This window comes from Syngnathus floridae, chromosome 16 (assembly GCF_059516105.1).
Source record: "Syngnathus floridae isolate MCC-2025c chromosome 16, RoL_Sflo_1.0, whole genome shotgun sequence".
Lineage (NCBI taxonomy): Eukaryota > Metazoa > Chordata > Actinopteri > Syngnathiformes > Syngnathidae > Syngnathus > Syngnathus floridae.
In genome coordinates, this window is record NC_142428.1 from 7,900,213 (window position 1) to 7,922,122 (window position 21,910).

Consider the following 21,910-nt stretch of genomic DNA (forward strand, 5'->3'; position numbering starts at 1 on the left):
TATTCTACGCACCTCGTTAGGGTCACGGGTGAGTTTAGCTGACTTGGGGTGAGTGGCGGTCACACCCTGCTCGCAACTCAATTACAAGGATGATACAGTGACGAACATCCACAAAGCAGACCCATTTACTCCAAATATTTATTATGAATATAAGTACAAGAGTTCAGATGCAGCACAACAAAAAAGAGAAGAAAGAGGGAAAATGTATTTGAGATGCAACACAGCTGGAAAATCCTGACTACTTTAGCACAAAAAGTGGAAACCTTCATATGTACATTTGTATAAAAATGGATCTTAGTAGAAATGTGTTGAACTTAACTAAGCAATTCCAGAAATGAGGAAAACACACAACAAAACCAGAATGACATCGGGGTTGAATAACTTGGATCGTGGTGAACTAACAAATCTAAAAGAATTGGAAGCAATTCAGACAAACCACAACAGCTGAGCATATTATGATTATCTCCAAAAACACCAGTGCCCGAAATGTAGATTTAAAAGAAGTGCTTATGCACCCAAGAATGGAAAGATCATTTGAATAAGCAGGTCAGAATAAAAGATGAGAATGAATTCATGCTTGAACCTCAGAATCTGCTACCCCTTCAGGGTCTTCATCGTTGTAGATGTTTTCAGCCTGTAGAAGAAAAAAAAAGGATTAGCATATTTTCAAAACTTGTCATTGGTATACTACATTCAATCAAAACGTTGGCCAGACTTATTAATTACCATTTGCCACACTTGCATGATGTTGTCCTCCGACACAGAACAGATGACCCACGGCTCGTTGGGGTTCCACGAGAAGTCCGATATCTTCGCTGTGTGTCCACCATGGATGAACTAAACAAAACAATATTTGTGAGGAACTTATACATCCAAGCTAAACGTCCAAAATTAAAGATAAACACTCCAACTGACCAGCAGCTCTGGAGGTCCATCTTCTGCATCTTCAGGAGACTGCTCCTCCCCGATCTTACTGAGATCCCACACGTTTAGCCTTCGGTCTGTGCCACTTGAGGCCAGGATGGTTTCGTTATGAGGAGACCACTGCACCTGTTTTACAAAAAAAAGGGACCGATGTGACATTTCCACTCCAAGACTGGCTCACAATTAAAATGCTAAACATGTTTCAGAAATATTTTGTGCCAGAAACAGAAATCAACGGGCCTAACCACCAGACTAATATTCTTTACAATGATTTTGAAACAAAACCAGCAATTAATCACACAGTCAGATCAAAATCACTCTTACCTGGAATATCTCATCTTTGTGAGACTCAAAGGAGTGCAGCTTCAGCTTTAGGTTTCTCAGGTCCCACAGAGCCACGGTCTAAAAACACGTTCACATTAAGTCAGTCTGATAATAGCAAGAACGGCGTGAAGAGCGAAAACCCACCTTGTCTGCAGAGCCAGTGGCCAGTATGAACTCACTGTATGGATTGAAAGACAAGCAGTTGACCTCAGCAGTGTGGGCATCCACAGCATGACTGGGCTTGGAAGTGTTGTTGGATCGTGTGTCCCAGCTTTTCAAAGGAATAAATTAGAAGGTTTGAAAACAATGCTACGGTCTAACATTTATACGCTGTTCAAGATGGCTTACATCATGAGTTTCTGGTCATCGGCCACAGATCCAAAGAGTGACTCGTGGAGCAAGTGCCAGGAGACATCCTCCACAACAGCAGTGTGACCTGTGAAGATGGTCTTGGCATCCACTATCTTTCCCTCTTTGGGCACCGTGCTGATGTCCCACAAGCAGATAGTCTGAAAACGAGGCAGACAGCGGTAAAATAATGGCACAAAAATATGATCGCTTTGCTTGTTTAGTTTATTTAAAAAAAAAAAAAAAAAATACCAAAAAAAAAAACAAACAAAAAAAACATTACATGGTCATCCGAAGCACTGAGGAGGCAGCCGCTTAGGTTTGGATTCCACGAGAGGCCATAGCCCTCTTTCTGGTGACCCCTCAAGCGAAGGTCTGGAGTACACTCTCCAGAAGGGTCTAGAAGGCAACAAACAAAACAACAATATTGATGAGGCAGGACGGGGGAGGGAAATGACACGGGTTAATTGAATACAGCAAAACATGGCCTGATTCTCACCTGGCTTGGATGGGTGCTTAGTATAATCAAAGACCAGTACATCACTGGTTGGGGTCTTGGTGGCGATAATGCAAGGGTTCTGGGGCATGTACCGGGCTCGGTTGACTTCTCCTTCATGGTTGATTTTGATCTCAATTTCAATCTTTCCACTCACAGAACCAAAACCACCAAACTCTGTAACAAGGCACACGGACATAAATAAAGATTAAAATTTAAAAGAAAAAATATATATATGTTCAGATCAACAGGTAAAATATTGAAGCCAGGCTGAGACTAAGAAATACCAGATCTCATCTCATAATATCTTAAGGGATTTGATTTGTCTTTATTGTCAAATATGTGCATTACGTAAATATTGATCAATATTATGCTATCCCTTACCTCCTTTCTCACTGTCATAGTGGGAGGCATCGAACTGGGCGTCATCATTGGGGAGCTGAACGCTAGCAATCACAAGATGATTCTGCTCATCTGAGGTGTGTGTCCCCAGAACCAGCCTGTGTACACTGTAGTCCTTTCCTTCTGGTCTGTGAACACAACACATCTCATTTCCATGCAATTCTTTGTTTTAGTGCAGGCTGTGTGCACAGTCCACCCACTGTACCTGGTGACATCTGGAAGCCACTGGGCAGTGAGACTGGGCCACTCCAGGGCATGAGTCATGACCAGGTCATAGAGAAATGGAGTGTTCTTCTTCCAGATCTTGTACTCCTCATTGATGACCCTCTCCTCCACAGCATCGTCAAAGGCAGCTACAGACAGGGGAAGATTGCAGATCAAATTTCTGAGTTCCCGAAAGGTTCTCCAACTAGGCACGATACGTACAACACACTATTAAATGCGGCAACACACATGACGGATGGTTGATTTATACTGCACAACAACCAAACAGTGCATGATGGTAATTAGCTTGAGGGCTTTATTTTGATGTTAAGCTAACACCGTCGAACATTTTCAAATGACAAAAATTAAAGATAGAAAATAATACAGAAAGAGACCGCAACTAATGCACAAGTGCTATACACTACTCCCAATGGATCAACTACTTACCGCAAACTAGTAGATTCAAGCCTGTTTATTTGGCACGCTCGTGGCAGCTAACGCTACAGTAGCTAACACCTAGCTTGCTCGTTTGTAACAATGAAATGAGACGCGAGCCGACGCAGCAACGCCGGTTCAACTAGTCCAACAGTTTCGGTATTTCAGGGAAGCCATATATCATGTTTAGCTCAGTAAACCATAAAAGTCGCCATTCTTACCGTCTTTGTCAGCCATCGCTCCTTTGTTGAAACGCTAACACTCGTCCAAGTGCGTATTCCAGGGGTGAGCGCTTTCGAGACAGCACCGACCGCTTACTATGGCGCCAACTCCGTGGAGCACGATTATCCAATCACTGTTGAGGAAACGTGACCGGAAGTGCGACATAGCGTTCGGGTCCCGCTAGTGCTGTACATTCCAGTTCTTTTAGGTGAACTGGATCTTTAGAATCGGTTTACTCAAAAGATTCGTTCAAACGAATCGTTCAATGAATTCCCCCCCCCCCACACACACACACTGATACGGCTTTTTTTAAAAATAACATCCGGTGGAAATAACCCATACACATCAAACAATACAACTACACCCCCCATTATTATATATAATAATAATTGGCTCGGGTAATTAACACATTTCTTTCTATAATACAACACTTCCACTGATCTGTTGGCAGCAGTCTCTCACCCAGTTGTGAACGGGAAGTTGCGTCACTGACTCGTTTGTGAACGAGAAATTACGTCATAAAAGGTTGAAAAAAACCGTTATGCAGACATTTGTTAATTTTGGGGATACCAACTCATAACAACGTAAAACACATACATATTGTCATATAAAGCAGTTAACCAAATGTCTGATTTTTATGATTTGATTGGCGAATATAAAAACAAGGAATAAAACACCAGACAAGTTATAACATAAATGTTTATCAAAATAATAATAATAATAATAATAATAATAATAATAATAATAATAATAATAATAATAGGCGGCTCGGTGGTGCACTGGGTAGCACGTCCGGCTCACAGTTAGGAGGGTGCGGGTTCGATTCCACCTCCGGCCCTCCCTGTGCGGAGTTTGCATGTTCTCCCCGAGCCCGCGTGGGTTTTCTCCGGGCACTCCGGTTTCCTCCCACATCCCAAAAACATGCTTGGTAGGCCGATTGATCACTCCAAATTGTCCCTAGGTGTGTGTGCGAGTGCGAATGGTTGTTTGTCTCTGTGTGCCCTGCGATTGGCTGGCAACCGGTTCAGGGTGTCCCCCGCCTACTGCCCGATGACGGCTGGGATAGGCTCCAGCACACCCGGGACCCCCGTGGGGACTAAGCGGTTGAGAAAATGGATGGATAATAATAATAATAACAATAATAATAATAATAATAATAATAATAATAATAATAAAATGTACATCTCAAACCAGCAATCTAATGTGAAACTGCAGTCGATATATTGAATAACAACATTTAGGCATATATATGCATACACGTTATTTAAAACCTACTTTAAGTAAATCGTAAATCTACATTCTGGCTTCCATAGTTCACGCCAGGAGACGCAACATATTCACTGACTGATTCGTTGATGCACAGGCAGGCAGTTTACTCATTGACTCGTTCGCGAACGGGAAAGCCAGGATTCGTTCCCTCACCGATCCGTTCTCGCGGTGAATTGGAAATGCTAATCTGAGTGATTCCCTCAGTGAGTGATTCACTCAGTGAGTGATTCACTTAGTGAGTGATTCACTCAGTGAGAGATTCGTTCACTCACAGATTCGTTCGTTGGTGAACGGGAAATGCAATTCACGACTCGTTCGTGAACGGGAAGTTACGTCATTTTTTTTCTGTTTTACGGCGGGGTGGCACCAGCTTCAATGCGCATTACCGACACTAACTGATTCAAGTTATATGGCGGCTGTGGCTCAGGCAGTAGAGTGGGTCGAATAGTAACCGGAGGGTTGACAGTTCGATCCCAGCTCTGTCACAGTCGCATGTCGTTGTGTCCTTGGGCAAGACACTTCACACACTTTGCTTCCAGGTCGCCATTGTAAATGAGCTCTCAATTGGGGGGAAAAAAAGAAAAAAAAGAACAATCACTTCCAAAAGTGATTCGTTCACTGAAAACATTTGTTCTTTCTGAACGAATCGCTCACTTACTAGCCACGACAACCGCAACGACGAAAGAGGTAAGTTACGACGATGGACCTAAATGATCATGTTAGCAGCACGTTTGCAACGTTATTTGTAGTACTGCTTGGTTGCAGTACAGAAGTGCAGGCTGTTTTCATTAGCATGGTAGCTACAACAGTGCTAATTTTATGATATTTAGCTTGATTATCCTCGACAAATGTTGGCAGTGATAATTGCAGGCATGGATGTTCTGGATTTTAAATCTCAATGCCTTCATGCACTCGACCGGATGATAACGCGTAATCACGTTTGCTAAAACGGGTCCGATCTACATGAAATTTTGTTTCGTGTATTGGGTCGCTTTAAGTTAACGTTGTAAACAAAACAAGTGGACACCTATTGCGTGTTGTTTGAGATGTCTGTCGTTGAGAAAGAAAACTAAAGATGTGGAGTTATAGTTGGTTCTTTATTGGCAAGATCTTAAGTTAAGTTAAGTTAAAGTCCCAATGATCGTCACACACACATCTGGGTGTGGTGAAATTTGTCCTTTGCATTTAACCCATCCCCGTGTGATTTTGATCCATCCCCTCGGGGAGAGGGGAGCAGTGAGCAGCAGTGGTGCCGTGCTCGGGAATCATTTGGCGATCTAACCCTCCAATTCCAACCCTTAATGCTGAGTGCCAAACAGGGAGGCAATGGGTCCCATTTTTATAGTCTTTGGTGGGTTTGAACCCACAACCTTCCAGTCTCAGGCGGACACTCTACCACTAGCCCACTGAGCTGGGTTGTTTAATGGCGGTCAATAGACGCGGCAATACAGCAGATGAAACAACAACCCCCACTCCAGGTAAGGTTTTGTGCTGTCAGGAAAAAGCGGAAAAGCAAAAAGATGTCCTTATAAGGCACAGGTGTCAAACGCAAGGCCCGGGGGCCAGATACTGCCCGCCACATCAATTAATGTGGCACGCGAAACTTGTTACTACTGGAATTGCAAATTGTCTTCACTTTTAACGCCATTTTTTTTTAAATATTCGACCAGTTTTTACTCGTCTAATTTGAAAACAAGTTATTTGTCAGTTTGTTTTGTAGCTTTTACTGTATATAATATGAGGTGCTCATACATTTATTTGGGTTGACAGTCATAATGGCCCTCCGAAAGAAGCTATGACTGCAATGCGGCCTGTGAAAAAATTAGTTTGACACCGCTCTGCTGTTGCCTGACTATTTGGTATCGTCACCTGACCATTTGGTATCTATGCGAGAGTCATTGCCCTATGTGTGTCTGTGTGTGTGTGCGTGTGTGTGTGTGTGCGTGTGTGTGTGTTGGAAGGTTGCACAGCTCTGTGTGCTGTATACATGTTCTGATTGAGCAGTCATGTTTATATAAATTTAGACGAATGGCCTCGATCAACAACAGTCCATAGATAAAAGCTAAAGAGTTGATCTAATTATTCCAACACCTGTTTTCATTTTGTTAGGAATTCCTAGGTATATAGGCGTTGTGGAACAATGCGAGCGACTTGACTGTCTTTTACTAAGTGTATTTTCTTGCCAAACTATCTAGCACAGCACAAAATACTATTGTGTAAATACGATGTCAGGGTTTTCCAGATTATCCTTATCGTATGATTATGTTGGAATGGAACCTGTAATAAATAACCTGGTTAGTGTTGGAAATAATATACTTTTTATCATTGGATTCTATGTAACTACTTTTGTGTGCAAGATTCTCCGCAGTATGTGACCATCTGGCCTCGTGAAAATGACTTGGGGGCATATGGCCGGCTAATGACTGGCCGCGCTATACAATAAGCCCCACAGTTAGCTAGACATGTGCAGATCATGAGATTGTCATGGGACGGCTGAAGCAGACAAAGGTCTTATTTAAGTTGAAGTCATGAGTACGGCACAGCAATGTATTCCCAGAGGCACTAAAGACTACGTCTTTGTTGAGCTAATGGTCATGAGACGTCCATACTGCCCCGTCCATAAGAGTACCCCCTGTGTTCTGTGGTAATGGGATATAGCTATGGAATGTTCTTCCTGTCTGGAAACCTACTCGACCATGTACACTTGCCCCTTTGTTTCTCTCTCTATAAAGGCACGGCTAAACTCAGAGCAAATCTCAGCCACACTTGCTGCGTGTGTCTGCGCAGGAGAAAACGCTAAGCCAAGAAAGACCTACCGTCTCCGAGATTGATTTCAGATAAATGTTGTCAACCCAACAGTTAGATTAGTTTTATGCTTATAGTGGAATGTAACGAGATCACCTATATTCAATTACTTCAACAAATAGCTCGCTCACCACTGTCCAAAAGACACTTTTGTTAGACAAACATCGTTGAACAAGTTTTGTGATTGCACACAGCAGAGTACGTGAAGGAAAAGGTCCGCAGTCGTCGACGACTGGAACATCTTTGGCTGCAGCCTTATGTTGTGTCGCGCAGAGCAGGTTAGTACACGTCTAGCTTCTATTATGAATCCTCTTTCAGTGTTTATTTTTAGTAGAATTCTATTGAAATCATGTGTGATATGCTGATTGAAAAAGTCCTTGTATAGGTTTTGCCAGTTTCTCTTCAACTGTAACTTGTATGTGTTTGTCTTGTTTTGCAGACATCAGTGAAGCTATTCGTCCTAAGCAGGAGGAGCCAGACCGCACTCGCATTAAAGAGGACGATGTGGGCAAAGAGGTCCACCAATTCAATGAACAAATGGAGCAGAAGTTTCTATGCACTTTGAAAGAGGAAGAGCCGGAGCGGCCTTGTAATGAAGAGGAGGGAGAGGACTCCTGCGACATTAGAAAGGAGGAGGAAGATACTTGCAAGATGCCATTGACTGGTGTTCCTGTGAAGCGTTTAGATGAGGGTCAACATAAGGTGAGCACAGGGGCGGAGCCTCCAAGCTGCAGCTCAAGTCAACAAATGACCAGAGGTGATGGAGACCACTGTGGAGGATCACAAGCAGCTCCACTGTCAGATAGTGATGAGGTGTTGTCACATGTTCCTGCTGCTGCTGCTGCTGCTGCTGCTGCTGCTGCTGCTGCTGCTGCTGCTGCTGCTGCTGCTGATGATGATGATGATGATGATGATGATGAGTCTCAAAACAAACACAGGCAATGTTCTCACTGTGGAATTTTTTTTGCTCATAGTAGTAGCTTGAACCAACACATGAGAATGAACACAAGACAGAAAAACATTTTCTGCTTAGATTGTGGCCAAAAATACTCTCGGAGGGAACATTTAACAATGCACACAAAAATCCACACTGGTGAGAAACCTTTTTCATGCTCAGTTTGTGGCCAGAAATTCTCTCAAAGGGAAAACTTAAAATCTCATACAAGAACCCACACTGGCGAGAAACCTTTTTCATGCTCAGTTTGTGGCCAAAAATTCTCTCACAATGGAAGCTTAAAATCTCATACAAGAATCCACACTGGCGAGAAACCTTTTTCATGCTCAGTTTGTGGCCAAAAATTCTCTCACAATGGACATTTAAAAATGCACACAAGAATCCACACTGGCGAGAAACCTTTTTCATGCTCAGTTTGTGGCCAAAACTTCTCTCGAAGGGGAAGCTTAAAATCTCATACAAGAACCCACACTGGCGAGAAACCTTTTTCATGCTCAGATTGTGGCCAAAAATTCTCTCGGAGTGCATGTTTAAAAACACACACAAGAATCCACACTGGCGAGAAACCTTTTTCATGCTCAGTTTGTGGCCAAAAATTCTCTCACAGGGCAACTTTTAAAACGCACACAAGAATCCACACTGGCGAGAAACCTTTTTCATGCTCAGTTTGTGGCCAAAAATTCTCTCGAAGGGTAAGCTTAACATCTCATACAAGAATCCACACTGGCGAGAAACCTTTTTCATGCTCAGTTTGTGGCCAAAACTTCTCTCACTGGACAACTTTTAAACGTCACACAAGAACCCACACTGGCGAGGAACCTTTTTCATGCTCAGTTTGTGGCCAAAAATTCTCTCACATTGAACATTTAAAAAGGCACACAAGAATCCACACTGGCGAGAAACCTTTTTCATGCTCAGTTTGTGGCAAAAAATTCTCTCACAGGGCAACTTTTAAAACGCACACAAGAATCCACACTGGCGAGAAACCTTTTTCATGCTCAGTTTGTGGCAAAAAATTCTCTCGGAAGGGAAATTTAAACTCGCACACAAGAATCCACACTGGCGAGAAACCGTTTTCATGCTCAGATTGTGGCCAAAAATTCTCTCAGAAGAGAGATTTAAACTTGCACAGAAGAATCCACAGTGGCGAGAAACCTTTTTCATGCTCAGTTTGTGGCAAAAAATTCTCTCGGAAGGGACATTTAAACTCGCACACAAGAATCCACAGTGGCGAGAAACCTTTTTCATGCTCAGTTTGTGGCAAAAAATTCTCTCAGAAGGGACATTTAAACTCGCACACAAGAATCCACACTGGTGAGAAACCTTTTTCATGCTCAGTTTGTGGCCAAATATTCTCTCGGAGTGGACATTTTAAAAGGCACACAAGAATCCACACTGGCGAGAAACCTTTTTCATGCTCAGTTTGTGGCCAGAAATTCTCTCAGAGAGTAAGTTTAAAAAAGCACACAAGAATCCACACTGGCGAGAAACCTTTTTCATGCTCAGTTTGTGGCCAAATATTCTCTCAGAGTGGACATTTAAAAACACACATAAGAATCCACACTGGCGAGAAACCTTTTTCATGCTCAGTTTGTGGCCAAAAATTCTCTGAGAAGGGAAGCTTAAAATCTCATACAAGAATACACACTGGCGAGAAACCTTTTTCATGCTCAGTTTGTGGCCAAATATTCTCTCAGAGTGGACATTTAAAAACACACATAACAATCCACACTGGTGAGAAACCTTTTTCATGCTCAGTTTGTGGCCAAAAATTCTCTGAGAAGGGAAGCTTAAAATCTCATACAAGAATCCACACTGGCGAGAAACCTTTTTCATGCTCAGTTTGTGGCCAAAAATTCTCTCAGAGTGGACATTTAAAAACACACATAAGAATCCACACTGGCGAGAAACCTTTTTCATGCTCTGTTTGTGGCCAAAACTTCTCTCAGAGGGCAAGTTTTAAAAGGCACACAAGAACCCACACTGGTGAGAAACCTTTTTCATGCTCAGTTTGTGGCCAAAACTTCTCTCACTCGACAACTTTTAAAAGTCACACAAGAACCCACACTGGCGAGAAACCCTTTTCATGCTCAGTTTGTGTTCAAAAATTCTCTCACATTGGACATTTAAAAAGGCACACAAGAATCCACACTGGCGAGAAACCTTTTTCATGCTCTGTTTGTGACCAAAAATTCTCTCAGAGTGGACATTTAAAAATACACACAAGAATCCACACTGGCGAGAAACCTTTTTCATGCTCAGTTTGTGGCCAAAAATTCTCTCAAAGGGTAAGCTTAATCAGGCACACAGAAGCCCACACCTAACCCTGTTGCCTGCTCAGTCAGTTGCCAAAGAGTCTCTTTTGATAATTCGGAGTGTCTTGGGTAGATGAGCAATGATCCATGAAGTTCTCACCTTCTATTTGAGCAGACTTTATGATAATTCTATTCTAGTATGCACATTTTGATTGAGATGCTGTGAGAAGTTCACAGAAGATCAGCTGATAAAGACACGTCACAACCACACCGGTGACACTGATGAAGGCGGAAGAAACCGCCGACAAAATAATTTGTTTGATATAAAATAAACCAGTGAGATGTGAGAAGTTCATTTCATTTTAGTTTTACCAATGAATTTGAAAATAAAGTTAACTGGCCTCGAGATAATAATAGTTTTGTATTTTTCATTATACTTTATTTGGTTTTTAGTTGTGTGTTCATATTCAGGGCAAGTTGCTAAGTTTTTATTAATGGCTGTTTAGAATTTTGTATTGTTCTGCTTTTCATATTCATGTGGATCAATAAAATAAAAAATAAAATAGTGTTGGATATCCCCCATTTTTCTTCAACAGTTTTTTTTTTGTTACTTTGCCTTGCTATTAACATTAAAATGTACATGAGATGCATTAAGACATTTCATGAAAGAGTTGTTTACTTCACAGTACTCATATTGAAGTCTCAACCTCATTTGCTGCTTCTGATTTATATTATTTATATTAAATTATTTTTAAATAGGATCCTAATTAAGACTATTTGTTGTTTTAGTCTCAGTTTCTGTTCTTGCAATGTGATGTCCAGAGATCTGAGCCGCTTGAGAAAACCGTGTTTGAAATCTGAGTTGTTGTTTTTTGGGGGGGGAAACGTGCACAAAATGCTTTTCTTACACGTAACGTAAGTGGGAGTGGGAGTAATAAGCGAGTTCAATTGGATATATGTCACTTTCTACCAAACAGGTAGACCTAATGACCTAATTAGCATTTGGGGCCCACGCTCATTACCATTACTAACCTTGTATGTGCTCTAGTCACTTAACTGACATTTGATAACAAATTTGTATGCTTTTGCTGCAAAGTTTGGGTGCGTTTATTTATCATGCTAGATGTAAAAACCGTGTACCCAACTCTTCCCTTTTCTCGCCGTGACGATTTCTTCCCCACGCCTCGTGATAATGACTTGGGAGCATACGTATGGCTGGCTATGGAGCTCATGACTGGAGTCATGTGTCGCGCTACACAATAAGCCCCATAGTTAGCTATACATGAGCAGATCATGAGGTTGTCATGGGATCACTGAAGCAGACAAAGGTCTTATTTAAGTAGAAGTCATGAGTACGCCACAGAGGTATGCATCCCAGGGGCACTAAGACTATGTCTTTGTTAAGCTAAAGGCATGAGACGACCATACTGCTCGGTCCATAATAGTATCCCTGTTGTTCTGTGGTCATGAGATGTAATTGTGGAATGTCCTTCCTGTCTGGGAAACTACGCATTCATGTACACTTGCCCCATTGTTGTTACTCAATAAAAGGCACGACCAAACTGGAGGAAGAGCGCGAATCTCAGCCACACTTGCTGTGTGTCTGGTTTGCTACCATCGTTCATTACCATCGCTTTGTAATTACATTGATTTTAATCCTACTTCAAACGGTAGGCTGATTGATTGATTATATTTTTTTTTACAAAACTTTCTTTAATTTTAACTTGAAGTCTGAGGGAGACACCTTATAAGCCCGTTAGGGTTTCTAGTTTTCCTTGCGCATGACTATTTTCTTTGAATTATTATTTTTTTTTTGTGAAATGTGACATTTGTGTTATTTTGTGTGTGCTAAATAAAAAAATAAAACAAATAAAACAAGGTGATGTAACGAAGTGGTAAAAATTCCCTTTCCCAACTTCTACTGCATGTGTTGCAGCCATGAAATTCAAAGTTAACTATTATTTGAAAAATAAAATGAAGTTTTTGAGTTTGAGCATTAAATATATTGTCTTTGTAGTGTATTCAATTGAATATAGGTTGAAAAGGATGTTCAAATCATTGTATTTTGTTTTTATTTGCATTTTACAAAATTTCCCAACTTCAACCGAATCCATATATTTATATATATATATATATATATATATATGTGTGTGTGTGTGTAAAACACATATACATATTGTAATATAAATAATAATAATAATAATAATAATAATAATAATAATAACAATAATAATAATAATAATAATAATAATAAAAGTACATCTCGAACCAGCAATCTAATGTGAAACTGCAGTCGATATATTGGATAACAATATTTAGGCATAAACATGCATACACGTTATTTAAAACCTACTATAAGTAAATCGTAAATCTACATTCTGGCTTCCATAGTTCACGCCAGGAGACGCAACATATTCACTGACTGATCCGTTGATGCACAAGAAGGCATTTCACTCATTGACTCGGTCGCGAATGGGAAAGCCAGGACTCATTCCCTCACCGATCCGTTCTCGCGGTGAACTGGAAATGCGAATCACTCAGTGAGTGATTCACTCAGTGAGTGATTCGTTGGTGAACAAATCTGAGCTTGAACGAATCTCAATTGACGATTCGTTCGTGAACGGGAAGTCACGTCACTGACTCGTAAAGTCCCTCCTCCATGTAGCGCTCGCTGGCGCTGCTGATTGGCTGATTTTCTTCTTCGTTTTGTATTGCGGCGGGGTAGCACCAGCTTCAATGGGCATTACTGACATTCACTGGTTGAAGTTATATATGAAAGGAAAAAGGAACGAATCACTTTAGGAAGTGATTCGTTCACTCTCGTTCACTGAAAAGATTCTTTCTTTCTGAACAAATCGTTCACTCAACAGCCAACACTACGATGGACCTAAATTATCATGTTAGCAGCACGTTAGCAACGTTATTTGTAGTACTGCTTGGTTGCAGTACAGAAAAGCGGGATGCTTTCATTAGCATGGTAACTACCACAGTGCTAATTTTATGATATTTAGCTTGATTATCCTCGACGAATGTTGGATCTCAAATGAGCCATCATCACATGCTGGTTCTTGCCTGTACCAAGAGCAATACTGTGGAAATACTCAAAGTCGAGGATTAGCAGTGATAGTCGCAGGCAGGGATGCTCTGGATTTTAAATCTCAATGCCTTCATGCACTCGACCGGATGATAACGCGTAATCACGTTTGCTAAAACGGGTCCGATCTACATAAAATTTTGTTTCGTGTATTGGGTCGCTTTAAGTTAACGTTGTAAACAAAACAAGTATTGCGTGTTGTTTGAGATGTCTGTCGTTGAGAAAGAAAACTAAAGATGTGGAGTTATAGTTGGTTCTTTATTGGCAAGATCTTAAGTTAAATTAAGTTAAAGTCCCAATGATCGTCACACACACATCTGGGTGTGGTGAAATTTGTCCTATGCATTTAACCCATCCCCTGGGGGAGATGGGAGCAGTGAGCAGCAGCGGTGCCGCGCTCGGGAATCATTTGGCGATCTAACACCCCAATTCCAACCCTTAATGCTGAGTGCCAAGCAGGGAGGCAATGGGTCCCATTTTTATATTCTTTGGTATGACCCGGCCGACGTTTGAACCCACAACCTACAGTCTCAGGCGGACACTCTACCTCTAGCCCACTGAGCTGTGTTGTTTAACGGCGGTCAATAGACGCGGCAATACAGCAGAGGAAACAACAACCCCCACTCCAGGTAAGGTTTTGTGCTGTCAGGAAAAAGCGGAAAAGCAAAAAGATGTCCTTATAAGGCACAGGTGTCAAACGCAAGGCCCGCGAAGACAAATTGTCACGACTGGAATTGTAAATTGTCTTCACTTTTAACGATATCTTTTTTTGAAATATTTGACCAGTTTTTACTCGTCTGATTTGAAAACGAGTTATTTGTCAGTTTGTTTTGTAGCTTTTACTGTATATAATATGAGGTGCTCATGCATTTATTTGGGTTGACAGTCATAATGGCCCTCCGAAAGAAGCTATGACTGCAATGCGGCCTGTGAAAAAATTAGTTTGACACCGCTGTTATAAGGTAAATCTCTGCTCTGGTGTTGCTATTTGGTATCTATGCGAGAGTCACTGCCCTATGTGTGTGTGTGTGTGTGTGTGTGTGTGTGTGTGTGTGTGTGTGTGTGTGTGTGTGTGTGTGTGTGTGTGTGTGTGTGTGTGTGTGCGTGCGTGCGTGCGTGCGTGCGTGCGTGCGTGCGTGCGTGCGTGCGTGCGTGGTCAGTGGTCTGTGCCTATGTGTGTTGGAAGGTTGCACAGCTCTGTGTGCTGTGTACGCGCTCTGATTGAGCAGTCATGTTTATATAAAATGAGACGAATGGCCTCGATCAACAACAGTCCATAGATAAAAGCTAAAGAGTTGATCTAATTATTCCAACACCTATTTTCATTTTGTTAGGAATTCCTAGATACAAAGGCGTTGTGGAACAATGCGAGGGACTAGAGTGTCTTTTGCTAAGTGTATTTTCTTGCCAAACTATCTAGCACAGCACAAAATACCATTGTGTAAATACGGTGTCAGGGTTTTCCAGATTATACTTATCGTATGATTATGTTGGAATGCAACCTGTAATAAATAACCTGGTTAGATTAGTTTTATGCTTATAGTGGAATGTAACCGGTAATAAATAACATAGCTTGTCCCATCCTACACAACGTCGTAAAACACCCCCTGATATGTTTTGACTAGAGGACAAGGGCTTTCTCGATCCAGTCCACTCTTACCCCCACAGACACTTTTGTTAGCCAAACATCGTTGAACAAGTGTTGTGATTGCAGTGTGAAAATATCTGGGACCACAGCAGAGTACGTAAAGGAAAAGGACCGCAGTCGTCGACGACTGGAACATCTTTGGCTGCAGCCTTATGTTGTGTTGCGCAGAGCAGGTTAGTACACGTCTAGCTTCTATTATGAATCCTCTTCCAGTGTTTATTTTTAGTAGAATTCTATTGAAATCATGTGTGATATGCTGATTGAAAAAGTCCTTGTATAGGTTTTGCCAGTTTCTCTTCAACTGTAACTTTCATTGTTAAGATGTGTTTGTCTTGTTTTGCAGACATCAGTGAAGCTATTCATCCAAAGCAGGAGGAGCCAGACTGCACTCGCATTAAAGAGGAAGATGTGGGCAAAGAGGTTCACCACTTCAATGAACAAATGGAGCAGAGGTTTCTATGCACTATAAAAGAGGAGGAGCCGGAGCGGCCTTGTAATGAAGAGGAGGGAGAGGACTCCTGCGATATTAGAAAGGAGGAGGAAGATACCTGCAAGATGCCATTGACTGGTGTGCCTGTGAAGCGTTTAGATGAGGGTCAACATAAGGTGAGCACAGGGGCGGAGCCTCCAAGCTCCAGCTCAAGTCAACAAATGACCAGAGAAAGTGATGGACACCACTGTGGAGGATCACAAGCAGCTCCACCGTCAGATAGTGATGAGGTGTTGTCACATGTTCCTGCTGCTGATGCTAATGATGATGATGATCATGATGATCCTGCTGCTGCTGCTGCTGCTGATAATGATGATGATGATGATGATGAGTCTCAAAACAAACACAGGCAATGTTCTCACTGTGGAATTTTTTTTGCTCATAGTAGTAGCTTGAACCAACACATGAGAATGAACACAAGACAGAAAAACATTTTCTGCTTAGATTGTGGCCAAAAATACTCTCGGAGGGAACATTTAACAATGCACACAAGAATCCACACTGGCGAGAAACCTTTTTCATGCTCTGTTTGTGGCCAAAAATTCTCTCAGAGTGGACATTTAAAAATACACACAAGAATCCACACTGGCGAGAAACCTTTTTCATGCTCAGTTTGTGGCCAAGAATTCTCTGAGAGTGGACATTTAAAAAGGCACACAAGAATCCACACTGGCGAGAAACCTTTTTCATGCTCAGTTTGTGGCCAGAAATTCTCTCAAAGGGAAAACTTAAAATCTCATACAAGAACCCACACTGGCGAGAAACCTTTTTCATGCTCAGTTTGTGGCCAAAAATTCTCTCACAATGGAAGCTTAAAATCTCATACAAGAATCCACACTGGCGAGAAACCTTTTTCATGCTCAGTTTGTGGCCAAAAATTCTCTCACAATGGACATTTAAAAATGCACACAAGAATCCACACTGGCGAGAAACCTTTTTCATGCTCAGTTTGTGGCCAAAACTTCTCTCGAAGGGGAAGCTTAAAATCTCATACAAGAACCCACACTGGTGAGAAACCTTTTTCATGCTCAGTTTGTGGCCAAAAATTCTCTCAGAAGGGAATCTTAAAATCTCATACAAGAATCCACACTGGCGAGAAACCTTTTTCATGCTCAGTTTGTGGCCAAAACTTCTCTCGAAGGGGAAGCTTAAAATCTCATACAAGAACCCACACTGGTGAGAAACCTTTTTCATGCTCAGTTTGTGGCCAAAAATTCTCTCACAGGGCAAGTTTTGAAAGGCACACAAGAACCCACACTGGCGAGAAACCTTTTTCATGCTCAGTTTGTGGCCAACAATTCTCTGACAAGGCAAGTTTTAAAAGGCACACAAGAATCCACACTGGCGAGAAACCTTTTTCATGCTCTGTTTGTGGCCAAAAATTCTCTGAGAAGGGAAGCTTAAAATCTCATACAAGAATCCACACTGGTGAGAAACCTTTTTCATGCTCAGTTTGTGGCCAGAAATTCTCTCAAAGGGAAAACTTAAAATCCCATACAAGAACCCACACTGGCGAGAAACCTTTTTCATGCTCAGTTTGTGGCCAAAAATTCTCTCAAAGGGTAAACTTAACATCTCATACAAGAATCCACACTGGCGAGAAACCTTTTTCATGCTCCGTTTGTGGCCAAAAATTCTCTCAGGCTGGACATTTAAAAATTCACACAAGAATCCACACTGGCGAGAAACCTTTTTCATGCTCAGTTTGTGGCCAGAAATTCTCTCAGAGGGTAAATTTAAAAATGCACACAAGAATCCACACTGGCGAGAAACCTTTTTCATGCTCAGTTTGTGGCCAGAAATTCTCTCAGAGGGTAAATTTAAAAATGCACACAAGAATCCACACTGGCGAGAAACCTTTTTCATGCTCAGTTTGTGGGCAAAAATACTCTTGGAGGGAAAGCTTAAAATCTCATACAAGAACCCACACTGGCGAGAAACCTTTTTCATGCTCAGTTTGTGGCCAACAGTTCTCTGACAAGGCAACTTTTAAAAGGCACACAAGAATCCACACTGGCGAGAAACCTTTTTCATGCTCAGTTTGTGGCCAAAAATTCTCTCGAAGGGTAAGCTTAACATCTCATACAAGAATCCACACTGGCGAGAAACCTTTTTCATGCTCGGTTTGTGGCCAACATTTCTCTCATAAGGTAAGTTTTAAAATACACACAAGCATCCACACTGGCGAGAAACCTTTTTCATGCTCAGTTTGTGGCCAAAAATTCTCTCAGAGTGGACATTTAAAAATACACACAAGAATCCACACTGGCGAGAAACCTTTTTCATGCTCAGTTTGTGGGCAAAACTTCGCTCGGAGGGCAAGCTTAATCAGGCACACAGAAGCCCACACCTAACCCTGTTGCCTGCTCAGTCAGTTGCCAAAGAGTCGATTGAGAATTCTGAGTGTCTTGGGTAGATGAGCAATGATCCATGAAGTTCTCACCTTCTATTTGAGCAGACTTTATGATAATTCTATTCATTTTGATTGAGATGCTGAACTCCTTCCCTTTACTGCTGTGAGAAGTTCATTTCATTTTAGTTATACCGATGAATTTGAAAATAAAGTTAACTGGCCTCGACATAATAATAGTTTTGTATTTTTCATTATACTTTATTTTGTTTTTAGTTGTGTGTTCATATTCAGGGCAAGTTGCCTAGTTTTCATTAGTGGCTGTTGTTAGGGTTTACAGATACCTTCGCTCAAGGCCAACACATCTGCCAGGTTTTAGGGAGTTCTTATACTCCCTTCCTTGTTTTATCTGTGAGAGGCCCTCACTAGTTATGTACAGAACAGCTTTGTTCCTTGTTTAGCTAAAGAGAAGTTCTTTCTCTATTATGCCTTGTAGTTTCTGTTTAGGAATTGTTGTTGACCGGGACAGTTTTTAAGTTATCCCATATTTACTCAATGTTTGTTTAAGTGGACTTCATGCAAGTTATCTCACATTTACTTAACGTTTGTTGGAGTGTATGCACAAGAGGTATCGTATTATTTACTCATCATTATTATTGTGTGAAAATAAAATAAAAAGAGGAGATAGCGGAAGAGGAGCTCAGAATTGGTGGAGGACTGTAACTGGGCCTTCTACGTAATTCTCCTCGCAAGCAAAAGGAATACTGGTTGTCTTCTCCTCTTTGTTTCCAGCGTGTAGATTAATGTCTGATGGTGTTCAGACCTGACATTTTTATTGGTCCTTCGAGCCGGATTCCAATACATAGAGAAGTTGTATCCGCAAATACAGGACACACACAAAATTGAGGAATCACTTCCTCCTCATGGGTTGACAGACAGAGCCACTAGGCAGAAAAGCCCGCTAGAGATGGACTGGTCAAAGAAAATGGGAGCAGACTATCGATTGAGACCTAAAACCAAAATTTTGCTTTCAGCCCCATTCACTCAAGGCACGAGTATTGAAGATTCAGAATTAACTCCAAACATGCCACTATATCCAATGACACAAGTGGCCAACCCAAATTATGATCCCGGTAATAAACAAATTCACCCCAGGGTGGTAATGGTCGACAGAACATGGACAATAGAGGAGATAAGGCAAGTGGAAGGGCTGATTAACCAGGTACGCAACCAATATAGTATGAGAGCAAACTATACAGAAATAGGGAGAACAAAGCAAAATGATAATGAAACCTTTGATGAATATCGAGTGCGCATGACGGAAGTGTTTAAAATACACAGTGGACTGGTAGAAGATAATGCACCCCAAGGTGCTTATCAGCAACAATTAAAAAATGCCATCCACGTAGGGTCCAAGCCAGCGATACAAATTAGGGTGACCAAAAATTATATCGGAATGAACAACGGAACTTTGGAGGAACACATATATCACGCCCTCCATGCAGAAAAAGTAGTAAAGGATAAACAAAACCAAAAGAAAGCATCAAAAGACACTTTTCTGGTAGACCAGGATAGTGACACTTTTTACCAAAATGCAGGCAGAGGACAGAAAGGCCAGAGAGGACGAGCAATGTCGAACAGAGAAGGCTTTGGAGGCCGAGGAGAAGGAGTTGTGCGACTTAGTCAATTAGAATGCTGGAATTGCGGAGAAAAGGGTCACTTGGCACGTAAATGCCCAGATAAACAAAAACAATTATGACTAGGGCATGAACAAACTGAATCGGATTCTCATATGACAAAGATAGAACCTGGCTGCCAAAACGAAAGAGAAATTTGCTTAAATATACAGGAGATATTTGTGTTAGAAGGATAAAGTAAGATAGAGAAACACTGAAGTTAAAAATTTGCAAAATAAATGGAAAATAATTACAAATAGCTTCTAAAAGTAAAATAGAGAATGAATCAGACATGTAAGATGAACAAAAATTCGAAGTAAACAAAACAACAGAACGTGCTTTCAGGAATTGGAAGACGCTAAATTGTGAATTTAATATTTTGCAACGCTACATTTAATGGGAATAATTGATTGGTTGTGTTATAAGATTATACACAATTCTAAATGTAAGCTAAATCTGAGCGATTGAGTTCTTCATATTTAAAAACAAAGACAAAATTCAGATTCATTTGCCAGTTGTTTGTTTTAAGTTTTTTTTGAATTGCTGGATTGTTCTACCAGGAACCTTGAGTTGAAAATGACGTATGAATGTTGTGTGGTGAGCTTGGATGAATTAGGACCACTGTGATAGGAAGACTCCTTTTTGGAGACTGTGTGAGATGCATTGATGAATGATTGCCTGAATGAGAGGTTGAATGGTTGAAGTCGTTGGCGACTGAAAAAAGAAACAATTGATTGCTTATGGCAAAACAAGCTGCAAAGACAGAAAAAATTGAATATGTCATATGTACCGTTGCCATTGACCAAAGATTGTGTGAAATCTGTCACGTCTACTGGATTGTGAAATGTGTGACAGAGCATTCTATATAATATCCATTGAGAGAAAAAAGAAAAAAAAAAGAAGCCATTGCTTTCAGAGAATGTAGTCAAGCGAAATTGCATATACATCAACGTGCCAAGATCTGGGAAACAAGCTGGTAAAAACCAAAATATCTTTAAATTTGAGAGGCGACGATGATCTGACCGAAATTGATGCAATTGGAGTCCCTAGATGAGTTTCTGATTAATAAGAATGAAATGACCAAATTGCAGCGGGATGGGAGTCCTCCATTTGCTGCTGGTGAACGATGAACAAGAACATAGACAGGATAAATTACATCCATTACAACATGGAGAAATTGGGCAAACGGACACAAGCGGGGCTCGAGGCAGTGCATGAACAGCTAGCCACGCCTTCCCTAATCTCGATCCAGAACAACAATGCTCATGATATGTTGTTGTCTGAGAAAGGAGGGGTCTGTGCAGTGTTCGGAAAGCAATGCTGCACCTTCATCCGGAACGACACCGCCCCTGATGGGAGCCTGACGGAGGTGATTGCAGGCCTGCGATCCCTCAAAACGAGGATGAAAGAGCACTACAAGTGGATGACTGCTTTTGGGAAGTATAACGCCCTTGTGTCCTCATTTTTACCATCAGTTGCAGTGTTTGCTGCTATGCTCACCTTGTATGGATGTTGCATACCATGTCTTCGTGCTCTGTTTAATCGTCTCGTCACTACAGTAATATCGCCCATGGAGGACGAGATTGCTCAGATATACCTAATGTCTGAGTGGCAACATGATGATGTTGATGGCAAAATTCCTGCATCGGTGTTACCAGACTTTTCCCAGATCCGTGGGATTCTGAATGATGACATCGCAATGTTTATCCTTTGGCGTAAACATATTTGTCCTCATGAATGTGATCCGACGACTGAGAGTCGAGAAAAGGGGTTGTTTACGGTGATGTGTGGATTTGAGCAAATATGTGATAAGCAGGTGGGAAAAAATGTGAGAATAATTCGTTTTGTAGAAGCGCTGGCCGGCCTGAACCAGAGGTCTCATACCTTCGCTCAAGGCCAACATATCTGCCAGGCTTTAGGGAGTTCTTATACTCCCTTCCTTGTCTTACTGTGAGAGGCCCTCACTAGTTATGAACAGAACACCTTTGTTCTTTGTCTAGCTAAAGAGAAGTT

General features: G+C 41.4%; 2 protein-coding genes and 1 pseudogene across 6 annotated transcripts; 2 read left to right on the forward strand and 1 right to left on the reverse strand.

The window, feature by feature from the left end:
- Nucleotides 1–124: 124 nt before the first annotated feature.
- Nucleotides 125–3,507, reverse strand: rbbp4 (retinoblastoma binding protein 4). Its single transcript, XM_088400205.1, has 11 exons — nt 3,355–3,507; nt 2,700–2,847; nt 2,477–2,622; nt 2,096–2,269; nt 1,880–1,995; nt 1,597–1,757; nt 1,393–1,519; nt 1,249–1,326; nt 916–1,050; nt 727–837; nt 125–634 (listed from the first exon to the last, which is right to left on the reverse strand). The coding sequence occupies exons 1-11, from the start codon at nt 3,368–3,370 to the stop codon at nt 572–574; spliced, it is 1,275 nt and encodes a 424-aa protein (XP_088256331.1). The 5' UTR covers nt 3,371–3,507; the 3' UTR covers nt 125–571.
- Nucleotides 3,508–4,969: 1,462 nt separating this feature from the next.
- Nucleotides 4,970–11,212, forward strand: LOC148385472 (uncharacterized). Of its 4 annotated transcripts, none has more exons than XM_088400196.1 (3): nt 4,970–5,311; nt 7,624–7,707; nt 7,869–11,212. In XM_088400196.1, exon 3 carries the CDS (start codon nt 7,967–7,969, stop codon nt 10,706–10,708), a length of 2,742 nt encoding a protein of 913 aa, XP_088256322.1. In that variant the 5' UTR covers nt 4,970–5,311; nt 7,624–7,707; nt 7,869–7,966; the 3' UTR covers nt 10,709–11,212. The 4 variants fall into 4 exon arrangements, with proteins under 4 accessions (XP_088256322.1, XP_088256323.1, XP_088256319.1 ...); XM_088400197.1 differs by lacking the exon at nt 4,970–5,311 and adding an exon at nt 5,324–6,102 and having other exon boundaries at nt 6,395–7,707; XM_088400193.1 differs by lacking the exon at nt 4,970–5,311 and adding an exon at nt 5,324–6,102.
- A 2,264-nt stretch (nt 11,213–13,476) lies between these two features.
- LOC148385473 (uncharacterized) lies at nt 13,477–18,946 on the forward strand (annotated as a pseudogene). Its single transcript, XR_015863360.1, has 4 exons — nt 13,477–14,362; nt 14,620–14,695; nt 15,448–15,554; nt 15,725–18,946. The product of XR_015863360.1 is annotated as an uncharacterized LOC148385473 (transcript).
- Nucleotides 18,947–21,910: the final 2,964 nt, after the last annotated feature.